This window comes from Ornithorhynchus anatinus, chromosome 1 (assembly GCF_004115215.2).
Source record: "Ornithorhynchus anatinus isolate Pmale09 chromosome 1, mOrnAna1.pri.v4, whole genome shotgun sequence".
In the NCBI taxonomy this organism is placed as follows: domain Eukaryota; kingdom Metazoa; phylum Chordata; class Mammalia; order Monotremata; family Ornithorhynchidae; genus Ornithorhynchus; species Ornithorhynchus anatinus.
Window position 1 is genome coordinate 170160543 of NC_041728.1, and position 19469 is coordinate 170180011.

A 19469-nucleotide genomic window follows, 5' to 3' on the forward strand; every position below is an offset into this window, starting at 1 on the left:
GTGCGTAACAAATACAGTAATAATAATAAAAAAAAGAAAGCTTCTGTTTGAGGTGGCTGAGCAGCCATTGGACGATTTTGCAGAACCGGGAGACATTTGGACAGAACTGTTCCTGAGAAGAGTGATCCAGGCAGCAGAGTGAAGCGTGGACTGGAGACGAGGAGTTCAGCGAGAAGTCAGGGCAGTGCTCGGATCAGCGCGTTAGCAGTTCGGATGAAGGGGAAAGGGCAGATCCAGAGATGTCGTGAAGGAAGATCTGATGGAATTTTGTGACAGATGGCATTTGCAGGTTGAATTTCATTCAGGGGTATTTACTGAGCGCTTACTGTGTGCAGAGCACTCTGCTAAGCACTTGAATGGGAGAGATGAGTTGAGGATAACACCAAGGACAGGGGCTGGTGAGACAGGGAGGACGGAGGTGTTGTCCGTGGTGGTAGGAAGGTCGGGGGAGGACGGGTTGTGGGCGGGAAGATAGGGAGTTGAGTTTTGGACAGGTTTAATTCGGGATATCGATGGGGCATCCGAGTAGAGATGCCCTGAAGGCAGCGGGAAAAGCAAGACTGCAGAGGAGGACAGAGGTCAGGGCTGGAGAGGGAGATTTGGGAATCACCTCCGTAGAGATGGTAGTTGAAGCCATGGGAGCAGATGAGTTCTCTCGGGGAGTGGGTGGAGCTGGACAGTAGAAAGGGGCCCAGAACTGAGCTTGGAGGCAGAAGAAGAGCCAGCGAAAGAGACTGAGGAGGGGCGCTCGGAGAGGTAGAACCCTGAGAGGACGGTGTCGGCGAAACCAAAGTTAAAGGATGTTTCCCCGGGAAGGGGGACGGTCCACAGTGTGGAGGGCAGCAGAAAGGTCACAGAGGGTTGGGAAGAAGTAGACACCCTTGGCGAGTAGGACAATAGGTGGGACTGTAGCGGAAGGGGAGGCAGAGCTTGTAGACCCCTCATTCGAAGAGTCTGGGGAGAAGTGGTAGGGGGAAGGTGGGGCAGTCACCGACACAGAAAGGTTGTCACGGGGTCCGGAGAAGAAAGCGCACTCACCGGTCACTCCTCATATCTTTGGGGTGCCGGGGGGTTCCGGTAAAAGTTGGGGACTCACCCTCTGCAGGCACAACAAAATCAAATGCAGCAGTGACCTCGATCTGGGGGGCATCCCTAGGAGGTCGCTTTGACGCACAGTGTTGGGAACCCCTGATCAGTGCTCCCCTCACTCACCTTTTCATTCCCATCCATCGTGCTGACTTCCAGTGGTGAACCACTAGGGGCTGGCTCCCCGGGGCTTCCTCCCCCTCCTCCCTAAAAGACGAAATGGCCGGGAGCGGCTCACAGGATGCGGGAGCCTCCTCCCCCATGTTCTGGTACACGGGGGTCCACCTGGCTGGCCCAGAGGGGAACTGTGAGAGAGCCCACCGTTTCCCAGGCCAATTGGTCAATGTCAGGTACAAAAGCAACGAGCTGGGGGTGGGTTGGGGGGACGAAAATCACTGGAAGCCATTTTGTGGTGGTTAGTCATCTAGAACTCTCCATCCTCCGCCCCACATTTTCGTTCTCCCCTCCTTCTCCGTGTAGCTCCCTAGCCCACGCCCATCTTCTGCTTTACGTATCTGATGTAATCCATCCGCTGTGTCCGCCGAGCAACGTTCTGGCTCTTCCTTACCAGAAAGCACACCCTAAAAATCCACTTCTGCTGCCATGCATCGGTATTAGAGCTGTCCATAACCATTGAGCGAATGTGCCGCTTTGTTTCCTGTGCTTAAATTACGTAGCTTCGAGAGCATAATTCAAGGCATGTTTGCACTGTTAAAGTTCGGTGTCGTGTTCAGACTCGCTACAGAAATTACACCGGTAGAACAGGTGACGATACCACAACTTGCTGTAAAGTAATCACCTTTTTTATGGCATTTGTTAAGCACTTCTGTTAAGCGTGAGAAGCAGCACGGCTCAGTGGAAAGAGCCCGGGCTGGGAAGCCAGAGGTCGTGGGTTCTAATCCCGGCTCTGCCACTTGTCTGCCGTGTGACTTGGGGCAAGTCACTTCACTTCTCTGTGCCCCAGTTACCTCCTCTGTAAAATGGGATTGAAGACCGTGAGCCCCACGTGGGACAACCTGGTGACCTTATATCTCCCCCAGCACTTAGAACAGTGCTTGGCACATAGTAAGCGCTTAGCAAATACCGTCATCATCATCATCATCATTTACTATATGCCAGGCATCGTACTAAGGTGCTGAGGTAGATACAAGGTAATCAAGTTGGACACAGTCCTTGTCCCACAAGGGGCTCGCAGTCTTAATCCCCCATTTTACCGATGAGGTGACAGGCACAGAGAAGTGAATTGACTTGCTCAAGGTCACACAACAGGTAAATGGCAGAGCCAGGATTAGAACCCAGGTCCTTCAGGGACTCGCAGGCCCATGCGCTATCCACAAGGTCCTGATCTTTCTCACATTATGTCGATGGGCTTGATACAGCACTTACAGAATAATTTTGTAGATATAAAAGAAGTTACTTTAGCTTTGTGATCTTTTGCATTTGGGATTTTTGGAGAAAATTATTTCTAATTCTTTGTCATCAATCAAACAGAGCAATGAAGGTCTAAGTGTGAAGTCTTGTGCTAAACACTTGAGAGAGCACAATAGAAGTAAAACACACATTCCCCATCCTCAAGGAGTTCACAGTCTAAATGGGGAGAGAGATAAAAACTGATTAGAAATAGCGCGGGTAGGAGAATATTTCGCGAAGTGGTTCAAATAAATTAGGGGAAAGTAGCAGGACAGTTGTAGTTGACTCTTCAAATGAAAATCCAAATAAAATGGGCATTAATATAGAAGTTCTGAGGATTGGAAAGAAAATGCCAAAGAACTAAGGACTTGAAAATGGGGACCAGTGTGATCCAGTGGATTTGGATTCATTTATTCAGTCGTACTTATTGAGCGCTTACCGTGGGCAAAGCACTGGACCGTGCGCTTGGGAGAGTACAGTAGAACAATAAACAGACCCATTTTCTGCCCCCGACAAGCTTGCAGTCTAGAGAAGGAGTTTTAGATCACCAGAACGTCTTAGACGAGAAGGTGGGGCGACGGTAGAGTAGAAAGCAGGGAACGGTTTAGAAGGCAAATGCAGGAGAAAGAAAGAGTCCGACCTGTGGAATCGCAGGTGGAGTGATCCGCTGTGTAGGATGGGGTCAGGTTGTCATCTTGGTGTGCAGAAGGCCTCACGGTTCTCAAGCCGTCAGTCGGGACTTGGCTTCAATTGATGGATGGCTGCTTGGGACAGGGCATAAAGTTCATGCGAGGGACATCAGAAAGTCATGGCAGATTTGGAGAGAGTTTATGAATAGCAGGAATGGCCAACCAGATGGAAAAGAAAGTAGCTTTCAACAGGGTTTGGACTAGAGAGGCAGGAGAGGCCAGAAAGCAGTGGTCCCAGCCGTCCCGTCCTGGTGGGCCCACCGGGACGGGAAGGCTTCAGGGGAGGAGGCCGGAGACCTGAATTTGAATTCCAGTTCTGCCACTGGCCTGCTGGGTGACCCTTGGAAAATCGCTTAACTTCTCTGATCCTCAACTTCCTCATTTACAAAATGGGGACGATGCCTGCCTCTCCTGCCCTCTTAGATTATGAGCCCTGTGAGGAATGGGGATTGTGTTCGATTATCCCAGCGCTCCGTGCACAAGGAAGCGAGTAAACACTTAATTACGGCCATTGCAATGACTCATTCCATGATCCCTGTAAAGTTCCTGCTTCAGGAGGACAGCGGATCCCTGAGACCTGATGATTTTGAGCTCTTTTTGATAAGAAATCTGCAAGCCATCTTTGGAGGCGAACCTATATTTTCAGAAAAGAATTTCAGATCATGATTATAATTTTCTTCTGTGGTTGTTCCTTTGTCTCTCTGTCAGTGTGAGATAGAAGTCAGTACCGTTACCTCAGCTACGCAGGCTTATTTTCATGATGCATCTCTCAGGTATCCTATTAAAATTGCTCTGATTTATTGTGGGAGCATAATCGGATCGGATAGGTACTTATATCAGGACCATTCGCATGCAAGAGTCCAAGAGTCCAAATGGTTCTCGCTTTGGTCTTAGAAGGACAAGTAGCCATTTTCATGTGACTCTTTCATTCTTCTTTCTCGTCCTGTGTGTTTTAGCTTGCCTTACCACTGTTTTTTTGGCTTTCTGGCCTAAGTTTCGAAAGAGCCCACCTGGTTAAGTTAAAAGATTTGAAGTGCTGATGATTGAAAGGCGCCTTGAGAAATATGCAGTCACTGGCTTATGATGCTTAAATTCCCTATTTTTAACATTTTTCTTTTTCAACCTGTTTCTAGGATGCTACGGTTATTCCCCACCTCATGGCTCTGCTCAGTAGATCACGCTATACCCAAGAATACATATGTCAGATCTTCTCTCACTGCTGCAAAGTAAGGATGTGAAACACCGATTTTCTGAAATAAGAAATCTCCTTTCCTTATTATTAGGACATGACTTTATTGTAGCCAATTTGGAACGTTTATTACAGTTCCCGAAACCACAACGTGATCGAAGTGTTAGGGAGACATTTGGGGAAAGGAGATCTGTGGAAGGAGGAAAGACCATGGGGAGGTTATGGGTTGACCATCCTTTTTTAAAACTCACAAGTCACCACAGAGAGAATAATTGAGTTCCTCAAAGGTTAGAAACTAAGGTAGATTCTCGACCACTTATCGAGCCAGGGTTAATATGAATTCAATACATCGTTCAAAAAATCTCCCCAAGTCACGGGAGAAGGCTGTTAACCTAATTCTGAGTGGAGGGGATGAAGCTTCGTTCATTCAATTGTATTTATTGAGTGCTTACTGTGTGCAGAACACTATACTAAACGTGTGCCCAAAGTCACACAGCTGACAAGTTGCAGAGCCGGGATTAGAACCCGCGACCTCTGACTTCCAAGCCCGTACTTTTTCCACTAAACCATGCTGCTTCCATATTACCTTTAGAATAGACCTTTTTATTTTCAATAGGAATATAAAATTCCGACCTCACATACAACCCTGGACTAAAGAAATAATAGATACAAATGTATAAACCTAAAAAAAACCTCACCAATTATAGATCAGGCTTTCCCTCTTGGTAACAAGTATGAAGCTTCATAAGCCAAAAATCTCACTTCGGTGGGGGGGGATACTAAAACTAAATCTAAATAAGTAGTATTGAAATGGTTAATTAAGACTATTATCTTAGCAGCTGAGTTTCCTGTGGGAGTATGGAAGCAAATTAGCCAGGAAACCAGTAAACCAAAAAAAAAAGCAACACCCTTACAGACAATACAGAAATTGCATATATTTCCTCTAGGTCATGTACCTTTGGACAGCCCCTGTCTCTGCCTCTTTTTTTCTAGAAGGAGCTAGAAATAAGCTAACTGCTGCACGTAAATCAAAGAGTTTCTGGGCCACGTACTATTTTTCTTTCTCCTCTTAGCTCATTCCCCTAAAATAAGACACACCAAAGAAAATGCATGGGTTTCAATTTGGAGAAGTTTTTAAATTTCTGAAAATTGTAGAGGAAATCAGTCAATCAACTCGTAGTATTTGAGTGCTTACCATGTGCAGAGCATTGGACTAAGCTCTGGGAAAAGTAGAAGACAATAGAGTTGGTAGACACGACCCTTGCCCGTAAGGAGCCTGCAGTTTGGAGATAGGGAAGCCGGCAGGTACCGCTGTCCCAGCCGCTTTTCCGTGGAGGCCCTTTGATGGCAGTGAGCTGTGTCCAAAGAGCAGACTTGGCGATCAAAAGAGTCGCGGACGCGCTGGGGAGTTTGTTTCTGCACAGGGGAACATTTTCTTGGGAGCAAGGAGATAGGTCAGTCGATCAACGGTCTTTATTGAGCTCTTGCTCTGTGCAGAGCACTGTAGTAAGCGCTCGGGAGAGTGCAATACATAGAATTAGCAGACACATCCCCGTCCATAATGAACTTACAGTCTGGAGGGGGAGACATAATAATAATGTTGGTTTTTGTTAAGCGCTTACTATGTGCAGAGCACTGTTCTAAGCGCTGGGGTAGACACAGGGGAATCAGGTTGTCCCACGTGGGGCTCACAGTCTTAATCCCCATTTTACAGATGAGGTCACTGAGGCACAGAGAAGTGAAGTGACTTGCCCACAGTCACACAGCTGACAAGTGGCAGAGCTGGGATTCGAACTCACTACCTCTGACTCCAAAGCCCGGGGTCTTTCCACTGAGCCACGCTGCTTCCCTGAGACATGTGCGGGGGATGTCATTCAAGGGTGGAAGGGCCGGGGTGTGGGTCCTGGGAGGAGAGTTGTTAGAAGAACCTGGACAGGAAGGCAGGAAGAGGCGCTGGGGAGACGGTCCTTGGTTTTTTTCAACATCAAGAACTGATTTATGGCCCTTGGAAGCAGCGTGGCTTAGTGGATAGAGCACGGGTCTGGCAGTCAGAAGGACCCGGATTCTAATCCTGGCTCCACCGCTTGTCTGCTGGGAGACCACGGGCAAATCACTTAACTTCTCCCTGCCTCAGTTACCCCATCTGTAAAATGGGGATAAAGACTGCGAGCCCCACCTACTTTTAAGAATACGTTTTGTTTTTTAACGGATCAGAAACGCAGCTAGTTGCAGCCTTCTTCTTTTTTGTGGCCCCAAACCTGCCTGGGATTTGGTGGTTCTGTCTCTAAGCTGTGATCTGGGGGTTCTCTAGCTTAGCTTGATCCCGAATAGGAAGGACATTTTCTCCAGTCGGTTTCTGCTCGGCTTGGAAATGTCTCCCGTTGCTCAGGCTCTCTGTTGAGTTTTTTCGTGTCTTCATTTTCTCCCGGAGGGTAATCCTTCCATTACTGGTGTAAACTAAAAATGTTTTTATTAGCACGAGTTCCCTAATACTGCCCACAAATGCATCATTCTGACTTGTTAAATTAACACTTTGACACACCGTATCTGCTCATGAAAGTTTTTCTGCAGGGCCTACCTTTCATTTTTTGGTTCTGCAAGGTCTCCCTCCCTGCCGGGATTCGATGAATATGAAATAGGTTTCATCTTCTACGTGTTCGTACAGCGAACTGTAAAATTGTTCTCCGGGAGTCTCTGACATTGCCAACTCTCGATTATCTGAGCCGTACGCTTCTTTGTCCTTGGTGGTTGCAGATGTCACCCCTCCTGGCGTTTCCTCCGCAGCTACACCTGGATGATACGCCCCCTTTCCTTTTCACACCCAAGGTGTGTCTAGTTTACTCTCTGCTTCGAGACACTGACTCTGCCTTCGGGCCTCACCGGCCATACAGTTCCTTTGTAGTGGGGAAAGATAATAGGGTGGAGTTGGCAGGCTTTCTACCTCCAGCCCATCGAACGCCCCGGAAACATCAACGTGACGGGCTTGGATTGTGGGTCCTCAAATCCAAAAACAAATGTCCGGGGCTGATTTCAGACGAGCTTTTGGAAAAGTGTCTTAAGTGGGACCATTTTCCTCGAGTGAGATTCCCTTCCTTTGAGTATATTTGGACACATTGGCATCAGGACAGGTTGGGGATGCTTCAGGGGAGGCAGTGTGGCTCAGTGGAAAGAGCCCGGGCTTGGGAGTCAGAGATCATGGTTCGAATCCTAGCTCTGCCACTTTTCAGCTGTGTGACTTTGGGCAAGTCACTTCACTTCTCTGTGCCTCAGTTACCTCATCTGAAAATGGGAATTAAGACTGTGAGCCCCACGTGGCACAAACTGATCACCTTGTATCCGCCCCCAGCGCGTAGAACAGTGTTTGACACATAGTAAGCACTTAACAAATGCCATCATTATTATTATTATGAGGTGACATGGCATACTTGCCCTCCCCCTCCTGGATTTTGCAATCCAGGCAATCTCCATGGCTACTGGGAGGATCTAAGAGCCACGTCCCCAAACGGAAGTCCCAGCCCTGCCCATGAATTCCCCAGGGATGGGGGAAACTAGGAATTTTTGCCCATGACACATAGCTCAAGGGGGCCTCTAGCTCTGTTGCCCATCTCCACAGGAAATGCAGAAGTAGAGCAGACACTCCTTGCCTTTGCGCAGCTTCAACTTAACCCTTGTACCTCTGTTTCTCATCTTTTTGCCTCTTATCTTCTTTCTCCCCACTGCCTCCCTTCATTCCAGTTCCACTCTTCTAGATCATTTTGGGTCTTAATCATCTTCCATCCCTCTTCCACCCTTTTCAGATTTTGTAGGGAAAGTCAGTGTATTGTTCTCCCTGGCCATCACCAGAATTAGGGATCTAGATGCAAATCCACTATAAATCAGGACTCTAGCTATGGGAAAGAAAAGGGTCAGGAGAAACGAGGGAAGGAAGGAAGAGAAGAAGGCGAAGAAGGATCAATCAGCGGTATTTATTGAACGCGTCCCGTGTGCAGAGCACTGTACCAAGGCCTTGGGAGAATACACTACAACAGAGTTGGTAAACTTGTGCCCTGCCCACAAAGAGTTTACAGTCTAGAGGGGGAGATAGATTAAATAGATTAAATCTGTAAGTATTCAGTTGTATTTATTGAGCGCTTACTGTGTGCGGAGTAGTGTACTAAGCGCTTGGAAAGTACAATTCAGCAACAAATAGAGACAGTCCATTACAGATAGGTACACAAATGCTGTGGGGCTGAAAGTGGGGTGAATTCCAAGTGGTGCAGAAAAAAATAGAGAGGAAATGGAAGAGAGAGGGAAGAAATGACATATTCTGGCCCTTCCCCTTGTTCCACATTAAGCAGTATTAGAATAAGTGTCGCTTCTGTGGTGGTTTTCCCTTATCAAACGTTGGCAAAACTGGGAATGGGGAGTGGGTAAAGCCCTCAGGAATTCTGGGACTTGTACCTTGGCTAGGACCTGCATATTGAGAGCCACTTCAATCAATCAATAATATTGAGTACTAAGCGCTTGGGAGAGTGCAAGAGAGTTAGCAGATACAACTCCTGCCATCAAGAAGCTTACAGTCTAGTGGTTGAGGAGGGCAGAAATAGCTTAGAGTTAGGGGGAGGAAGGAAAAGACTGGAATGTCCTTGGAACCACCCTGGCTAGGTTTTTACTGGTAGGGTGAGGGCCCTCAAAAGGCTGTTGACGGACTCCCCAAAGCAAAGAACGGCACCCCAACTGCTCTGGAGGGCATCTGCCTCGTGAACTTTTAATTGCGGCAGGGAGCAGAGAAGGCAAGAGTAGAGATACTCTAGAGCAGCTTCCCTTTGCTCACATCAGTGTACATTCTGCCAAGAGTCCTTGTGCTTTTGCAAGAAAACAAGTTCCATCTGCTCGTAGTATTCACGGACGTACCAGTAATTAACTCCGCCTTTTAGTGTTGCTCAATTCTAATTTAGGGAGAACAGATGTTTTTAATAGCTGTGGCTCGGGTATCTCCAGCCAAGTGCACGCCTTTTTGAAAATTCCCTTTCCAAAACGTAAAAGCAAAAACCTCAGGCAAAAAGTGTCATCACTCATGGAACCGAAGTATGGGAGTGAGTTCGACCCTAAGAGATTCCATGTAGTGTCACTATTACAAAGAGGTGACAGATGTCATTACTCACTGTCAGATTAGACTTTGCCCCAAATTCTGTCTCTCTCGTTTATATTTGTTTAGTTACCATTTAAAAGATTAGGAATTTCCTGAGAGAGAGAGAATTTGTGCCCTTTTTCTTAGGTTTGTCCACCTATTAAAGGAAGCCTATTTTAAACCAGGCTGTATTTCAGTAAAGGTGAATTTAAATGGAACGATTTGAATGAAATTTAAGCAGCTACATAACGTATTCAGTCGCATTAGTGGAACACACACCCCAAAATCCTGTTTAACCAGTTTAAGAATTCATTTTAATTATCATTATTATTGTTATTAGTAATGGTGGTATTATTGTCATAATTATCATTATTTGCTTACTTTGTGCCAAGCACTGAATTAAGCTCTGGGGTAAATAGAAGATTAACAGGTCAGACCTACAGTTCCTCTCCCACATAGGACTCTCTCAGTCTAAGGAGGGAAAGGGAGCACAGGTATTGAATCCCCATTTTACAGATGAGGAAGCTGGAGCTCAGAGAAAATAAGTGACTTAGCCAAGGTTATAAAGGCGGCAAGTGTCAGAGCTGGGGTTAGAATATAGATCTCCTGGATTGTACAAAGCTTTAGAGCTTAGGAGGATTCATATATTCAAATATTCGTATTTGAGAAGAGAATTGTAAACTATTCAAATGTGTTAATGAGCATAACGCAAATGATACTCGTAGAGTGCAGCTGAGAATATTGTGCAGACCATCCCTTTGAAAAACCATCAATTAATACACCAAAGTTTCAAAGTTTCCATGTATTCTTTTGTATTATTGTGGTCCAGATGTAACCCGGAGCTGGTAAACTGGGGGAATTAACTACTGTGATGCAGTTCTGTGAGGCTACAAAAGAAAAACTAGTCTGAAGCAAAGTGATTCTTATTTTATTTTGCTCTTCTTAAAAAAAACTTTCAATATCTGTTCTTCAGCTCCGTCACTGGCATAGCTGCGGCTTTAAATCATCGCCTCAGCCCCTTCTAGGTGCCAATGTAAGTCGTTTCTCTACTGCAAAAAGAACTAGTGTTTTAATTGTATTTCTTTGTTCGAAAATGTAAGTCTGTCATAGCAGCTAAAGCCTGTCGTCAAACTCAGATGGTTAGCCTGAAGAGCTATTTGGATGTTGCCGGAATGGGACTCTAGTAGCGAGCATTTTCAAAACTCTTCCCCCGAAAATTTGACACCCGTCATTATATTTCAAGAGCCAGATGGAGGCTGGTTAGTATGCATTGGAAATCTGTGCCCGTCCAGTTGTTAAGGCTCTGTTCAGCAGGCCCAAGGTGCACTCTGTGCAGAAATGGCTGCAGAGGCTGTGAATTCAGGAGATGCCACGCCAAAGTGAGAGCTTTGGAGCAGATACTGAAGAGAAACTTTCAGGAGTGGTGAGGAATGCTGGAGTTTCTCGGCATGGGTAGCATTTCATCTCTTTGGGGCATGGTGCCCGTATTTGGAAATATCCTCTGTTTGTTTCAGAGCGAGTTTTAAAAAAAAGTAGAAAATTTGCCCCACTCCTCAAACAGTCTAATTGATCCCCGAGCGACTGATGTAATTTGGTTAGTCCTACCTACTGCCCAAGCCCTCCTGAAAATAAAATTTTAGCAGAGCAGGCGAACGACTTGCCACCGTTTACTGCTGGAGTTGGATATGCATCTGTACATGTTGCGACTTCTGGGTTCTTAGAAGAAAATCTACTCAAGGCGGGGGGAGTGTTTTTCAAAACTAGTTTTGTTGGTTGTCTTGAAGGCTATTCAGGCATATTCTGTTTAAGGCTCCATATCCTTATAGATTACAGACTCACTATCTTGCTTCTCTGTTGGATCCCCGTTTGACGTCCTGGTGTTTCATTTATATTTGCTACCTCCTTCTTCTCCTGGCTTCCAAATCCCTGGTTTAAAGCTGTGAAACCAAACTGGAATGGGTCGAGATAATGATTCTAGAGTGGGAACAGCAACAGAAGCTTAGTCAGTGGCTTCTCTGAGACCGAGATTGAGATTGAACATGAAAGATTTCCAAGTGCCATTGCTCGAGATTTTAAGGACCGTAAATCGTACGCTTAAGGGTCAGAGTAATTTTACTTAATAACTCTACTCCCAGTTCTTAAAAAATAAATTCTGTATTTGGGCACTACACTAGAAATCATTCTTCACTCACCTAAATATATAGATTAAGCCTACTGCACTTAATGGTCTATTTTATAGCAAGAGGAAGAAGGAAACTAGTCATAAATGTGGCCTCAGTGGCACACTTTATTTTATGCTCCCAAGCGCTTAGTACAGTGCTCTGCACAGTGCTCAGTAAATAGCATTGATTGATTGATTGGCTCTTTACTTTGGTTCTGCCCCTCAATCCCTCCCTGATCTGGACAAGTGACTTCAATTCCCATAGGGTTTCATAATAGTCACCTGCAAAGTGTAAATGGTAGAATGGAACGGAATGCTTGTCAAAAGGGCCCATCTGTATCCAGCTCCTGAATAGCTGAACATTTTAGCTAAAGGTTTTCAGGAGCAATTAATGAGAAGCAAAATAAAAACGTCCGTCCTCTCTCTCTTCTGTCCCTCCCTTCTTCTCACCGAATGTTTCTCCTCCGAGAGCAATGCTAAATAAACAAAGGAAGGAACAGGAGGCAGGAAGAACGGCTATGGGCAAGGATTTCCAACTGGGATAACTCACCTCTGGGTAATCGAGAGTTGACAGTAAAGGCAAAATAGTCCATCTGAAGGGTAATTAGTTCGGGTCCAGTAATGGAAAGTGAAAAGTAGCAGAAAAAATCTGTATTGTGATCATCCAGTCCAACCCAGTAAAACATAATTATACGTTAGCCAATTTCTTCGTCTATCCCCCCCTTCTTGATGCATAAATATTCTTTTTTTTTCCCTCTTCCAGGGTCCAGATCATCAAACAATCTTATTTAACCATGGAGCAGTTCAGAATATTGCTCATCTGCTAACCTCGGTGTCCTACAAAGTAAGGAATTAAAATTGTGATGTATTTGGAGTTTTTTAAGGTGGGGAAAAAGAATCCTATGTTGTCACACTTCACTTATGGTATGTGAAACTCTTGGAGATTGTGCAGAGCCCAGCAAGGGAGTAGACATACATAAAATATGATTCGGAGAAGCTAAACTTGTGAAGTAAACTTCAAGGCTTATTACTGCAGCGGAGCTTTTTGCCATCCTTAGAGCTTTTTATTTTTGTTCCACATAAGCTGTAGGGAATATTGCACTGGTTGTATTAGCTTCTTCTGGTCATCAGTAGCATTTCTAGTCTTACCTGGCTAGCTTTCAATTGAAAAAAGTTTCTCCTCCTTGAATGCCTTGAAATGGGATATCCTTTCCCATCAGTGGCTTGCATTTCTGGAAGATTCCTTCATGAAAGCCCCAAATCTGTAAAAGTCCAATACAGTAGATATGGACACAAACTATACTCTGAGAAGTTGAATAGCTGGGTGGAGGACTTCAAAGTCATCAGTCAGTAGAGTGGGCAGCGAACCTTTCTTGAAATTTTAAATAAAATTCAAACCCTTTAGAATGCACTAGGTACTCGGATTAACTTGTCAGAGTACTTCTTCTGCAAAAACCTTCAGCATCAACTTAATAAATATTTATTGAAGTCAACAGACGGTGCTTGCTGTAAATCATATTGCCTGGTTCACCTATGAGAATTCACCCACAAAGCATTTTTCAAGTGTAAATCTTAAGAATTTAGAAACAAGAATCATGCAGGGAGAAAAGTAAAGACTATATGGAAAGCTGGAATGGGAAGAAGGAAGAGTGCAGTTCTAATTGGAAATCTGCAAAATACATATAGAGAATACCTTGTTTAGTAAAGCGGCAAATAATTCGTACAAGTATCAGAGTGTTGGGACTTGATATGATGCTTTTTTTTCTAAAGGACAGCACTTCTAGGAGTCTGCCAGAATGCTCCAGCCTGGAATTCTGTCTTAGGGAAGGATGCTCTCTAGGAAAGCCCAAGTTAGAACTTGGGTCCAACCCACTTGGCTTGTATCTAGCCCAGTGCTTAGAGCAGCGCCTGGCACTTTGTAAGCACTTAACAAATACCATTTAAAAAAAATGGCGCAGCACTCTGCAGCGCTTCCTCCCGTGCACCGCTTGAATAGAAAAATCTGTTCATTTCCTCCCCTCCCTCCTCTTTTAACATTATGCCATTTGTGAAGCGCTTACTACGTGCCCAAGCCCTGCAGTAGATACAAGATTATCAGGTTGGACACCGTCCCTGTCTCTCAAAGGGTTCACAGTCTAGGTGGAAGGGAGTAGGATTCAGTCCCCATTTTGCAGTTGAGGAAACTGAGGCCCAGAGATGTGCAGTGCCTTGCCTAAGGTCACACAGCAGACACCCGGCGGAGCCGGGATTAGAACCCAGGTCTTCCAATTTCCAGGCCCGTGCTCTCTCTCCACTATGCTCCACTGCCGCTCCTTCAGTCCTAAATGTGGCATTTGTTACGTGTTTACTGGCTGAGGTAGATACAAGATAGGTCGGACGCAGTCCCTGTCCCTCGTGGGGCTCACAGTCGAAGGGATAGGAAACATAGGTTATTCAATCCTCAGTTTACAGACGAGGACACCGAGACACAGAGAAATGAAGTGACTTGCCCAGGGTTACCCAGGAGGTAAAAAATGGGGACAGGGTGAGAATCCAGGTCCCCTGACTTCCACGCCCATCTTCTTGCCACTCAGCTTTTTTAGGACATAATCATATGCCGCCAGAAGGGGATTGGGTGATTCTTAGCTACCAAATAGGCAATATACAGTTGGGTAATCGAGTCGACTATTATAAATAACACGTGTTCTTGTTGTTTAATCTTTCTTAGGGTTTTGGTGCTTTTTATCACTTCTCTACTACTTTACTTTGGGAACCTGTTGCTTCATATTTAGCAAAACTGTATCATAAGGTGTCTTTCCTGCTCCTCATCTTAATTGTACTATTTTAATCTGGTATATGAAACTTGCAGTCTGGGGACCACGTATCATCTACTGTGAGGTCCTGGGCGGCCCGCACAACAGCCGGCTGCAGCAGGAAGAGACTCCATTAGATTGTGAATTCTTCGAGGGCAGGGGTCATTTCTTCTCATTTTATTGTCCTCTCCCAAGCATTTAATACAGTGTGCTGCCGAAAGTAGGTGCTCAGTAAATCCCAGCTTTCCCCATTGTTGAGGCCCCGGCGCATCCTCAGCCTTGCGTCTCAACCCTCGTTGTTTTCCTCCGGGCTTGAGTTGGAGACTGCACGTGTGCAGTGAACTTTCTTTTCCTTCTCATTGGGGGCATTCATTCTTTCATTCATTCAGTTGAATCGTATTTATTGAGCACATCCTACCTCTGGCCGGGAACGCCCTCATATCAGATAGATAATGGCTCTTCCCCACTTCAAAGCCTTATTGACGGCCTATCTCCTCCAAGAAGCCTTCCCTGACTAAGCCCTCTCCTCTTCTCCCACTCCCTTCTGTGTCACTCCGACTTGCTCCTTTGTTCTTCCTCCCTCGCATCCCCACAGCACATATATATAGATCTGCAATTCATTTATTTATTTATATTAATGTCTTTCTCCCCTTCTATCCTGTCAGCTCACTGTGGGCAGGGAATGTACCTGTTCATTGTTATACTGTACTCTCCCAAGCGCTTAATACAGTATTTTTGCACACAGCGAGCTCTCAGGAAATATGATTGAATGAATGAACCGAACTAAAGCGCTTAGGAGAATATAGTATAATGGTAAACCGGTACATTCCCTGCCCACAATGAGCTTACAGTCTAGGGGGCAGGGCAGGGAGCGTATCTACCAACTCTGTTGTACTGTACTCTCCCAAGCGCTTAGTACAGTGCTCTGCACACGGCAAGCGCTCAATAAATATGGTTGATTTCCTTCCTCCCGTCACCCTCCCAGCTGCAGCCGAGAGAGTGTAGTGTGATCAAACGATGTTATTTGTAGAATGAATTACTCTTCTGAGCACTTGGCCAACTTAAGATAAATCTTCTGATTAAAGTAGGTTTTTACTTGCTAAACATTAACAAAGCGTATGCACTCTGATTTTTGTTTAGGTTCGAATGCAAGCACTGAAATGCTTCTCCGTTCTCGCCTTTGAAAATCCCCAGGTATCCATGACCCTCGTAAATGGTAAGCTGAAAGCTTCAAAAGCTTCTTCTCCACAATTCCTTCGATGAACACGAAGGATTCAAATCATTTCCTCATTTCCTTCCTTTTTGCCCCCCCCACTCTCTTTCAGTGCTGGTTGATGGAGAATTGTTGCCCCAGATTTTTGTGAAGATGTTACAAAGGGACAAACCTATTGAGATGCAACTCACATCAGCTAAATGGTAAAACTTAAAGATGAAGGAAGAGGGAGTATACTCTAAAGGCTGTTGAAAGGATTAGGCCAACATTGCCCCATCCCCACCCTAACATTAAGAGGTCTCTCTGAGAGGTGACTTCTTATTAACTGCGCTGGGGTTCGATGCCGATGATATTTATTAAGTGCTCACTATGCAAAATGCTGGGGTGGATGCAGGTTAATCAGGTCAGACCCAAACCCTGATCCCCACAAAGAACACTCCGTTAGAGAAGGAGAGTGGTTTTTTATTGTTGTTTTTTAATCTCTAGTTTATAGATGAGAAAATAATAATAATGATGGCATTTGTTAAGCGCTTACTATGTGCAAAGCATTGTTGTAAGCGCTGGGAAGGATTACAAGGTCATCAGGTTGTCCCACGTGGGGCTCAGTCTTCATCCCTATTTGACAGATGAGGTCACTGAGGCACAGAGAAGTGAAGTGACTTGGCCAAAGTCACACAGCTGACAAGCGGCGGAGCTGGGATTTGAACCCATGACCTCTGAGTCCCCAGCCCGGGCTCTTTCCACTGAGCCACGCTGCTTGGAAGTTTAATAACTGGTCCAAAGTCACCCAGCAGGCAGGCATCAACTCGGGGACTAGAACCTGGGTCGCCTTGCTCCCGGCCCCCCGGTCTTTCCATGAGGCCACACTACCTGGATGCCTATAATGAACTGGAATCTCTTCTGTGATAGAGTGTGGCACTCGGGAGTGCTGTAGGTCAAACAGTCAACTCCTCATCGCTCCACAGGCACAACTGAGAGCTCGTTGTGGGCAGGGGAGGTGTGTGTTGTATTGTCATACCTTACTCTCCCAACCGCTTAGTACGGCGTTCCACAACAACGGGAAGCGCTCAGTTAGTACCACTGATGTATCAATTGAGCGGATAGTGGAGGCAGTGGAAATGTCTGAAAGGGGGTGAGCTTGAGGGTAGCGTCAGGGTGATTCTGGCTGGGGACTATGTGGTAGTCCATAGGAAGGCAGTAGGCACAGTAATGGGTGGAGATGGGGAAGTGCACAAGGGAATGGACAGGACAAAAGGGGAGAGAACAGATAGACAAGTGGGCGAGAGCTGAAAGCAAAGCCCAGGGCACTGGAGGGTATTTGTGGTCAGAAGCGTAGGATGTAAATTGGCAGACACACCCACCCACAAAGGGCAGGCGGGATCGCCCGCAGGGAGATAGATGGCTCAATCTGCCATTTACTTCTCTGAGAGTGCACGCTGTCTTTCTCCCCACTCACTTTGGACTTTTGCCCCCACCCCAGTCTCTTTTCTCGACGATTATCTGAGGATGCGTCCCGTACCCCACCTACCCTCAACCCTATCTCCAGACTCACCCACGCTGTCACCGTTAAACTGACCCCCGCCTCCGCTGCACTTGTAATTCTCACCTTGGACAAATTGGGACTCAGGCTGGGGAAAGAGGAAAGTGTGGTGGGTGCTGACTGAGTGAGGGGGTTCCATCTCTCCTTCAGCAGCCATCCCCCGCCATCCTGCGCACCACCGAGGAAACCCCGTCCCATCCTGCTGTCTGCCACCCAGGCGGGAATGAGAACGGCTTCTGCAGCGTGAGACCTCCTAGAACCTTGGACGAGCTAGTAATCCCAGGAACCATTCCCGTGAACCCTGAATCAAAAGGAGAATTTCTGCTCCTCTAGTCACAGCTCCTTACTGACATTTGTTTTCATGTCATGTATTGTATTTGTCCCTTGAGCTGTTTTAAATTTTCAGCGTTTCACTGCTCCCGATGTTTCTGTCTCCGGTCCTCCTTCCTCACCCCGACCCTGAAAAGAGAAGCAGCATGGCCTAGTCAAAAGAGAACGGGCCTGGGAATCAGAGGATGTGAATTTTAATCCCGGTTCTGCCACGTGTCTGCTCTGTGACCTTGGGCAGTTCACTTCATTTCCCTGAGCCTCAGTTTCCTTATTTTTTGAATGGGGATTAAATTCTACTCGCTCCTAAATAGACTGTCATTACCACGTGGGAAGGAATTTGGATCCAACCTGATTAGCTTGTATCTTCCCCACATGGGACATAGTAAGCACTTAACAAGTACCAAACAAAATGATTGGAGGGAATAGAAAATGAGTCCTTTGAGGGGAAGACAGAAAGTGGGGTTACATATTCTGAAAAAGAGAAAATTTAGGGGTTATTTAATAAATGTCTTTTCCTGAAAGTTTGTAAGAGGACATAAACCACTTTTATGTTTCCTAGAGAACTGAACAAAGTAAATACGCTTAAGTTGAGGTGAGAGATTGTTGGCCTTAGCAGAACGAAAGAACTTTTTGAACCCCTGGGTGGTTAATCCCTAAAATGGGTCACTTAATGAGGTGTGGGTTGCTAGAGATCTTTAGAACAGACCGACCATGTGTCTTTAGACTGTCCTCTACCCTGTAAACTCATGGGCGGGGAACGTGCCTGCTAATTCTCATGTATTGTACTCTCCCAAGCGCATAGTAAAATGCTCTGCACATAGTAAGCTCTCAGTAAATACTGCGGATTGATCGATTGTCTCGTGGACGCTTTAGTCCATCAGTCTCCTGCCCGGAAGTAAGGGACTGACCAGATGATGTTTTGAAATTCCTTCCAGCTCTTTGATTTTGTGTAATAGGAATTTGACCCCATCCCGTAGTCATGACCCCTATGAGTAAAGTCATTTCTCAACTTACTGAGATCATTTCAAGTAGTAATAAAATGGTAAAATGTGCATTTCATTGGGAGCTTTAGTATACACTCAGATTATTACGGTTAAAATATCGTATTAATAGAGTTTTGGGGTTTTTTTTGCTCTAAATGTTGTATACATTGCTGAATATAACCATTTCACTTTGGTTTATGTCTAGGTTTTTGCCGAGATCCTGGGAATTGCATAAACATAACTAGATTGTATTGTGTGAGGTCTCTGTAGCCGAGCCCCGGAAAATAAAGTTTAAGCTTATGCCACAAAATTAGGTTTAGTAATCAGTCATTTGCTACAGAAAATCTTGAAGAAAAAATTGCATACTTTTGAAGTTAATAAAAGCAGGTAGTGAATTTACCTTCTACCATCTTATTCCAGCCTGACTTACATGTGCAGAGCTGGGGCCATTCGTACAGATGATAACTGTATTGTATTAAAGGTGAGTTGGTTGAACTGTAACCGGAAAACATGCCAAGTTTTGAAAGTTCTTCAGCCAAAAATTGAGCAAAACATGTTCATCTTTTGCTGCCTCTCCCGTGATAACCGTAGAAAATTTGCATGTGCTTATTGGACTTAAATATGTCCCGTAAGTGTGAGACCCAATAAAAATTGTGTTTGTTGGTAATTCTAAAATTTGGAGACTCATAAATAAGTATGCACAGAAAAACAAATACTTCTCATTCGTATTCCAACATACTCTACCTGTAAATTGAGAGTCATTGCAGTTTTCATTTTACAGGTAAGGGAATTGATATTTTTGCACGTCCCAGCAGAAAATGTAAAAATCGAGAGACTCACTAAACCAGTACCAAATTAAGAGCACAAGTAAAGAGCGGAGAAGTTAATCTGAGGGAGTACTCCTCTCTCTTAAAAATTCCAAAATGGTCTGCTGGCACAGATAGTGATTTCCCTTTTATTGCTCTG

General features: G+C 45.3%; 1 protein-coding gene across 6 annotated transcripts in view; it reads left to right on the forward strand.

The window, feature by feature from the left end:
• Positions 1-19469, forward strand: part of ARMC8 (armadillo repeat containing 8) — a 98698-nt gene that overhangs the window by 36085 nt on the left and 43144 nt on the right. For 3 of the 6 annotated variants that reach the window (XM_029068116.2, XM_029068090.2, XM_029068097.2), the window contains 6 exons: positions 4319-4411; positions 10458-10517; positions 12409-12489; positions 15578-15653; positions 15763-15853; positions 18924-18984. In XM_029068116.2, coding sequence (XP_028923949.1) covers positions 4319-4411; positions 10458-10517; positions 12409-12489; positions 15578-15653; positions 15763-15853; positions 18924-18984 — 462 coding nt within the window. The remainder of the gene's footprint in view (positions 1-4318; positions 4412-10457; positions 10518-12408; positions 12490-15577; positions 15654-15762; positions 15854-18923; positions 18985-19469) is intronic. The other 3 variants (XM_029068105.2, XM_029068111.2, XM_029068124.2) reach the window with 2 other exon arrangements.